This window comes from Myodes glareolus, chromosome 1 (assembly GCF_982192425.1).
Source record: "Myodes glareolus chromosome 1, mMyoGla1.1, whole genome shotgun sequence".
NCBI lineage: Eukaryota > Metazoa > Chordata > Mammalia > Rodentia > Cricetidae > Myodes > Myodes glareolus.
This window is the reverse complement of record NC_142026.1, coordinates 10,170,779-10,179,450: the sequence shown is the minus strand read 5'-3', so window position 1 is coordinate 10,179,450 and position 8,672 is coordinate 10,170,779. Positions and strand designations below refer to the sequence as shown.

At 41.3% G+C, this 8,672-nt stretch overlaps 1 protein-coding gene across 1 annotated transcript; it reads left to right on the top strand.

Moving 5' to 3' along the window:
* The first annotated feature begins 4,404 nt into the window (after positions 1 to 4,404).
* LOC148123252 (zinc transporter ZIP1) lies at positions 4,405 to 6,844 on the top strand. The gene has a single exon (XM_087903886.1). It carries the CDS (start codon positions 4,506 to 4,508, stop codon positions 5,478 to 5,480), a length of 975 nt encoding a protein of 324 aa, XP_087760012.1. The 5' UTR covers positions 4,405 to 4,505; the 3' UTR covers positions 5,481 to 6,844.
* Positions 6,845 to 8,672: the final 1,828 nt, after the last annotated feature.

The following is an 8,672-nucleotide window of genomic DNA, read 5'->3' as shown; positions in this document are numbered from 1 at the left end:
TTCTAGACAAGTGTTTCTTAATTTATCTCATCTACTTTTTGCCTATGGCTTTTACCTTTCTCTATTTCTGTATGTTTTTTTTTATTTTTTCTTATTCTGTGTGTCTGGCTATATAGCTGTGTGACTGACCTCTTCTTTTCTCACACAACAGACATGGAGGAATACTCCCTTTGCTCTATGCCCTCTCTAACATGAGCTGTCACTTGTGATTTTGATCTTAGTCATTCTGATAGATGTAAGATGGAATTTCAAGGTAGTGTTGTTTAGCAGTTCGCTGATGGCTAACGATGTTACCTGGATGTTTTGCTGGGTATAGTAGTCTGGTCTGGCATCTGTGGTCTCTGAGCCTGCAGGACATCTGTCCAAGACCTTCTGGCTTTTAAAGTCTCCCTCTATTAAGAAGTCAGGAGAAATTTTATTAGGTCTTTCTTTATATATTAGTAATCCTTTTCCCATGCAGCTTTTTAGTTCTATCTCTCTGTTCTGTATGTTTAGTGTTTTGATTATTAGGTAACAAGGGGACTTTTCTGGTTCAATCTATTTTGTATTCTGTATGCTCCTTGAACCTTGATAGGGATCTCCTTTAGGTTAGGAAAAATTTCTTCTATGATTGTATTGAAAACACTTTTGGGGCCTTTGAAATGGGTTTCTTTTCCTTCCTCTATTCCTATTACTCTTGGGATTGATCTTTTCATAGTGTCCCAGATTTCCTTGATGCTTTGTCTCAATAGTGTTTTGGAATTAACTTTTTCTCTGATTGATGTAATCATTTTTTCTGTCATGTCTTCAATGCCTGAGATTCGTTCTTCCATCTCTTGCATTCTGTTGGAGAAGTTTGCATTCCAGAACTTTTCATTTCCAGAATTCCCTTAGTTTGAGTTTTATTTGCTGATTCTATTTCCAGTCTTAGGCATTGAACAGTTTTATTTATTTCCTTATGCTGTTTGTATATTCCTGGATTTATTTAAGGTATCTATTTATTTCCTCCTTAAGGTTATTTCATATTCATAAACGATGTTTTAAGGTCTTTTCCTTATGCTTCAGTTCTGTTGGAATATTCAGGGCCTGTTGTGGTAAGATAACTGGATTCTAGTGGAGACATATTGCCCTGCCCATTGTTGATTTGTTTTATGCTGGCGTCTTGACATCTGAATTTTGGATGATTAAATATGGACATGCTGGCATCTGGACTTGTCTTTGTTGGGCAGGTGCTTTACTGCTTGGTTTCTGTTTCCTCTCTGTATATTCAGAGAGTTGGTGACTGTGTTTACTTTTTTTCCTAGCCTGTTCAGCTGCTGTGTTCACAGAGAATTTCTACCAGTGTTAGATGCTAAGTAAGTAGAGTGAGCTGGAGAAAAAAAGTTGGAGGCGAAGGTCCTTGTGATGCCTTGGGCATGGGGTCGGAGAGGAAAATGAGATAACAGCAGGTTTCCAACTTATAGAGCTGGGAATGAAACTGAGGAGCCGGGATTGGATCTCAGGAACAATATGAGAGGTGCGGGTTTATCCTGCCTTCAGTCTACTTGTTACCCTGCTGGAGTTGAAGTCTGAGTCAAAACAATAAGCACAAGGAGGGAGGTTAAGTGCAAAGAGGGGATTAGGAGACAGTGACCTGTCGGATCCACAGCAGATGTGGGCAGGAGTTGGTTAAGGAAGACTGTGACTTATGTTCTCTAGCTCTGGGGTTGAGACTGTGGAATTGTGTCTGGGGGAACGGAGAGGGCGTCTGGAAGGCCTGTGAGTAGCCTGTCTGATTTTCTCACAGGTGTGTCCTGTGTCCTGTGTTCCACTCTCATGCCTTCTTTACACAAAACATACTTGACTTACAGAGCCTCACTCACTTATCAGGGGCTCAGATACATCATGACTTCCCATTTCACCTCAAAAGTGAAGGGGATGAACAAGAATTGCTCCAGGCTTTATATAATTGCTATCATTATTATTAACAATTTTAATTCATACTATTATTAGTACATTTACTAAATGATATCTTGATTTTAGTTCATATATTCTGGGTTCACAATCAAACCGTAAAAGAAGATAAGCAGTAAATTATAATGACATTTATTATGCAAAAACATAATATTTCTGTAACAAGAACTCAATTTATGAACAATTCTAAAATACATCTAGTTTTGATTTATAAAGAGCAGTTTTAACTTAAGTATATCAGGGCTCCTTGGAAAATAGCTGATGTTGTATTAGACAAAGGAACCTTTTAATCCTGGAACCTCTTTTTGTGAACAAAAGTGAGTAGAAATGAGAGTACCTCAAAAAGACAAAGTGATATGCTGCAGTAGTTCCCAAATGAATAAAAGTGAAACAATTGAACGCATGATAAATAACTCTATCATAAGAGTACTGACAGAAAGGATACAACAAAAAAAAATCATGAATCCATCAGCTATAATAAAATTAGATAAAGAAATGGTTAGTATTCCAGGTAGTCTTTGACCCACCCAATTCTTGACTAATTTTTGCTTGTAATACCCAAGAATAATGGTAGAATGTGTTGTGGATGGCAATATATTAAGAAAGAAAAGAAGAACATGGAATAGCCAGGTCTTATTTCTGCTCATTTAAAAATTATAACAATTAGGGATGAACTGTGTGGCCCCAACCAGGCTGGTCCTTTGGAGACAGTCTATAGTTAAACACAACATGCAGGCTATCTAACTAATTGAAATGTTTTATTGTAAGAAAAGGAAACACAGACTGAAGACTTGTTTAAGGAGTGGTTAGTCTAATACTCAGTGCTGTGTTTCATTCATAAAATAATCTCTGATAAAAATAAATGACATAATTTCCACTTCTAACTTACTGAAGAAAGATCCATTTCTCGCTCAAGATCAATAATTTGTAATAGGCTATTGCTCCTGTCAGTTCCCCGTCTTAAGTCCTGTTACAGGAAGAATGAGAGTCTAATATGTTGAAGGCTAACCGTGTATTTATAAGTTATAAACCTTTGAAATTCTTATACATGTTTTCAAATGTTGGCCTTCATTCTATGAGGTCCCTCCTTTAATGGAACTCTACATATTCCAACCGTTCTGATCAACTGTGTCCCTCAGATCAGAGTCTTCCTTGAGACCACAGACAATTATTCTGCAAAGCTGCCTTCTGTTTGAGTGCCATTTTGTTAATATCTCTTCCTCTTCTTGAGCTAAACTTATTCTCCCACTTCTGAAAATGCACTTTTATGATTATATCTTTATATTTTATAATTCTTCTAATTGTTTTTTTAACTTGGAAAAGTTCTCATATTTTATCATAAAGAAAAGTTTCCCTGAGGCTCAGTTTTAATATATGAGCTACATAACACTGTTTACTATTTAACAAAGGCTAAATAGAAAGAGCCTAAAATAAACCATAAAGTTTGGTGAGAGACACTGACTTATATACAAGGAAAGTCTACATGTATGGGAAAAGAACGTTACTGATTTTTTTTTAAAGAAAAGTAGTCACTAATCATCCTCTCAACAAAAAGCCTTTGAAGTCTTCTATTGATAATTCTCTACTGAAACCTCCTTCCATTAATGGTCCATTTACAAGGAAATAATGTGGGAAAAGTACTTCAGACATTCATCACCTGGGTATAGCAATTTACCTGGGTGCCTATAATAAATTCAGTACTATTCCGGCCAGGAAAGAAAATGTTAATGGGATAAGACCTTTTTCATTTTACTGAAGGGGTATTTTTGCTCCGAATATGTTTTAGAAAAGCACTCAAAATAAATTTTCATAGTCGTGCATACTGAGCTCAGCAAGCAGGTGCTTGTGAGCGCCATCTTAGATGAAAATAACTGGAAACAAATCTTTTATAACTGTCTTACATAATTGATAACTCATAAAGTTTACATTTCTGAAATATTGTTCCTGAGAAAATGAAGGACTTCAGGGAAACTGAGAACATATTTATTTTGCACAGTCATAGAATTGGCTGTTGTCTTTCATTTCTGCTGTAAACTTTCCTCATTTCTTTCTCTATTAGACAGACTCAAGAGCGGCACAAATAACTCAGTTGGGAAAGTTCTCTCCTTGCAAGTACAAAGATATAAACATGTACCCCAAAACCCCTGTGAAAATAATTCAATGTGGTGGCACACGCATGTAATGCCAGTGCTAGGGAAGTAGAGACGAATACATTCGGGTTGGTGGGGTGGGGGCGGGGAGGCAATCTGCTTAGACCAGACCTGTGAGTGAGTTGTACGCCAATGAGAGACTCTGTCTCAAAAATAAGGTTCATAGTTCCTGAAGGCTTAAACCCAAAGCTGACCTCTGGCTGATACACATGTGTGCCTGAACCAAAAAAAAAAAAAAAAAAAAAAAAATTGTATATATAGATTGGCAGTCTGGTGCGGGTGCGCGGAGGGGGCGGGGGGATGGGGAGGGGAGAGGGGTGGGGAGGGGGCGGGAATTCCCGACGCCAGGCCGGAACCGAACCGAGCGTCTGCAATGGAGTGAGACCCTCGGGAGGTCTGAGAGTCACTGATGCCACAAGCACCATGGGGCCCTGGGGGGAGCCAGAGCTCCTGGTGTGGCGCCCAGAAGCAATATCTTCAGAGCCCTCAGTGCCGGTGGGGCTGGAGGTGAAGCTGGGGGCCCTGGTACTGCTGCTGCTGCTGACCCTCGTCTGCAGCCTGGTGCCTGTCTGCGTGCTTCGAAGGCCAGGCGCTAGCCATGAATCCTCGGCCTCAGGCCAGAAAGCCCTAAGTCTAGTGAGCTGCTTCGCAGGAGGTGTCTTTTTGGCTACTTGTCTTCTGGACCTGCTGCCCGACTACCTAGCTGCCATAGACGAGGCCTTGGCGGCCCTGCATGTGACGCTTCAGTTCCCCTTGCAAGAGTTCATCCTGGCCATGGGTTTCTTCCTGGTCTTGGTGATGGAGCAGATCACACTGGCTTACAAGGAGCAGTCCAGTCCACCACATCCAGAAGAGACGAGGGCTCTGCTGGGAGCAGTGAATGGAGGGCCTCAACACTGGCACGATGGACCAGGGCTCCCCCAGGCCAGCGGAACTCCAGCAGCGCCCTCAGCCCTGCGTGCCTGTGTACTGGTCTTCTCTCTAGCCTTGCACTCTGTGTTTGAGGGCTTGGCTGTGGGCTTACAGCGAGACAGAGCTCGGGCAATGGAGCTGTGCCTAGCTCTGCTGCTCCACAAGGGTATCCTGGCAGTCAGCCTGTCCCTGAGGCTGCTACAGAGCCACCTTCGGGTACAGGTGGTGGCTGGCTGTGGGATCCTCTTCTCATGTATGACACCTCTGGGCATTGGGCTCGGTGCAGCTCTGTCAGAGTCAGCAGGGCCGCTGCACCAGTTGGCCCAATCTGTGCTGGAGGGCATGGCAACTGGCACCTTCCTCTATATCACCTTCCTGGAAATTCTACCCCAAGAGCTGGCCACTTCTGAGCAGCGGATTCTCAAGGTCATCCTGCTCCTAGCAGGCTTTGCCCTGCTCACTGGTCTGCTCTTTATCCAGATCTAAGGTGCTCAGATAGAAAGGGCAGGGGACGTTGACTGTCAGGTGCCCCTGTCCTCCCTGTCCTTCCCAGTTTGTGGGAGGTGGAAAGGAAGTAGTGAGGACCAAAGAGTTCTCTGAGAGGTAGGGATGGGACATTTGGATTATGAATAATGAGAGGGAAAAGGTAGGTAAGAGGCTAGCCGCAGGCCCGACGGACAAGAACTAGCCAAGCCACTAGAGATACAATCAGGTGACATTAAGAATGAGCACACTGCTACAATCAGAGGTCAGACACTACCTGACTCTAGCTTGTACTTGGACAAGCTGACAAGAGAACTGCAGATAGGCAGTTCCCATGGCTTTGGTTCTAGCCCATTTCAGTACTCTGCCAGTGGAAGTGGTTCCTCCCACTTTCTTCCTCCTGCTCTTCTGTATCTCTTTTCTACCAAGGGACTAGTGCCAAATGGTCTCTGCCAGTTTTTGTAATCTCTTTTTTTTTTTTTTTTTTTTTTGAGACAGGGTTTCTCTGTAGTTTTTGGTGCCTGTCCCTGTCCTGGAACTAGCTCTTGTAGACCAGGCTGGCCTCGAACTCACAGGGATTCGCCTGCCTCTGCCTCCCGAGTGCTGGGATTAAAGGAGTGCGCCACCACCGCCCCGCTTCGTAATCTATCTCTTTGAGTATCCTGCTCACTCTTTTTTTTTTTTTTTTGAGACATGATTTCTCTATCTGTGACTGTCCTGGCACTTGCTCTGTAGACCAGACTGGCCTCTAACTCAGATCCGTCTGCCTCTGCCTACCAAGTGCTGGGCTTAAAGGGGTGTGCCACCACACCCAGCTCACGCCTGTATTTTTAAAGTGCCAAACACCCACTTGCCCCCTTTTTTAGTTTCTTTGAAACAGGGTTTCTCTGTATAACCCTGGCTGTCCTGGATCTAGCTGTGAGGACCAGGCTGACCTTGAACTCGGAGATCCACCTGCCTCTGCTTCCTGAGCACTAGGATTAAAGGTGTATGCCACCATGCGTGGCTCACCTGCTCCTTTTCTGAAAGCACAGTGGTGTGGCACACCCAGCACCTCAGTGGAGGAGACCTACTTTCTCTGAATTTGGGCCCCACAATTTGGGTGGAGCAGAAATGTTTGCTGAACTGGTCAGGAGTGAAGGGAACGAGGTACTTTTGACACCAACCACTACAGAAAGTGGACATGGTGCCCTATATAATAAACATTGACCTGCCAAAACTTTTTATATCTGAGGGGGGCAGAACCCCCCCCAGGATTATTTTTTGGGGGAGGGAGGGCTGTGCATAGGGCTGTACTCTGTAGAATCTATTTTACTAACTGACCTGTTTTGGGACATGTTACCCAAATAAAAGATGTTTCTATACCACCGTAAAAAAAAAATTTGTATATATATATATATATATATATATATATATATATATATATATATCAATAGAAAGGAAAAGCTAGATATTGCAAGAGAGAACTGTGGACTTCTTATATGAGATTTTTTCTTAAATATAATATGTTCTTCAAATAAATGCCAAAAAACTCTGGAAAAGGGAAAGATATTACTATTTTTCTCTAATACCTTATATTAGCCATATCTTCATTTTTAATCATACTTTCCAATTTATTTATATAAATATACATATCTATACATGTATAATATATACTAGAGTTGAAGGTTAGTAAAAGCAAAACAAGTTGCTTTTGCACATACAACTCTTATCAGCAGAAATAATCATAGTTACTTAGTAAATATTAGGGATTAATGAATAAGAGAACTATATAAGTATAATAACCTTGCTTTCTAAAGGATGAAAAATTGATACAAAAATGCTTAATATCTTGATTTCAAAATATATGTAGGCTTGAAAATTATCACACAAAACAAAAGAAAAAGCACACAGGAAATTTAGAGCATGATAAACAATATAGTATAATAGTACAACAAAATTAAAATTGCCTTGATCATAGAAGAGTAAATAGAACTCGTAAGGAGAAACCCATTGGTAGACATTTTTCTTAAGTTGGAATTTATAAACTACGTCTTCAGGTAATGCAAAGATAACTAATATTGACTTTTGGAAAAGACAGCTGTTTTTTTCATTTTTTTCTTTCCTATTTCACATGTTTTACTTAAATAGATAAAATATATTGTATGTGTCATAATGACCCTACCTCCTACCATTAACACAGAAGTTGTTAGCACCATTCTATTATTCCCTTCCTCCAAAATAGTACAAGTGTTTTTCTCAAAATGGATTTCAAGCACTAAATTTCCAGCCTCCCAGAGGCCACACAGCGAAGCACTCTTCACCCTGTTTTAGTGAAAGTGACAGAAGATGCTAAGGGCCCAGTTTCTTAAGGAAAGGAATTTCAGTCACAGGGTCTGAGCTGTGGTTATCTTCCATTCCATCCCATCAGCTGAAATGGCACTATCCTAATTTACTTTCTGTGGTAAATATCATGACAAAAAGCAGCTTAGGAAGGGAAAACTTGGTCCATCATCAAGAGACGCCAAAGCAGGGACTCCAGACAGGAGCATGAGGCAGAAACCGCAGAGGAATGCTGCTTATTGGCTTGCATCGCAGCTCACATTCAGCACATCTCTCATAGAGCCAGACAGGCCCACATGTGTTGGTCCATGGGTGTTCCTACAGGTGTTAGCCATCAAAATAAATTGCCCCACAGACAAGCTCCCAGGCCGGTCTGATAAAGGCAAGTTTTCAGTTAAGGTTCCCTCTTCTCAGGTATTTACAGTTGACAACTAAGATTATCTATCACAGGCCAAGAATCTGGTAGTTCAGCAAGTCAATATATCAGCCCTGTAGCAGGATATGACAAACTAGTGAGTAGACACCATACAACATTGTCAAATTAGTTTTACATTCAGAGCTGAGGTGAAGGTAAGATGGGAAGGACTGGTTCTTCTGCGTATTAGGTGAGAAAACACTTCCTTGTTCTCTAAAGACAGCTTACTTTGTTTGGTTTCTGAACCACTAAAGCTCTTTTATTAAAGTCAGAAGTACATCATCTTCAAATGTTTTTCTTTATCAGACCTATAGTCCCATTATCATCTTGATTTCTCTGACTCTTGCCCTCTTTTCTCATTGGGTTCACCTGATTAAATGAGATAATTTGACTGCAAGGTTCTTAACCTTATGAATGGGGTCTGCAAAATGCCTTCTCATGCAAAGAAGCACACTGCT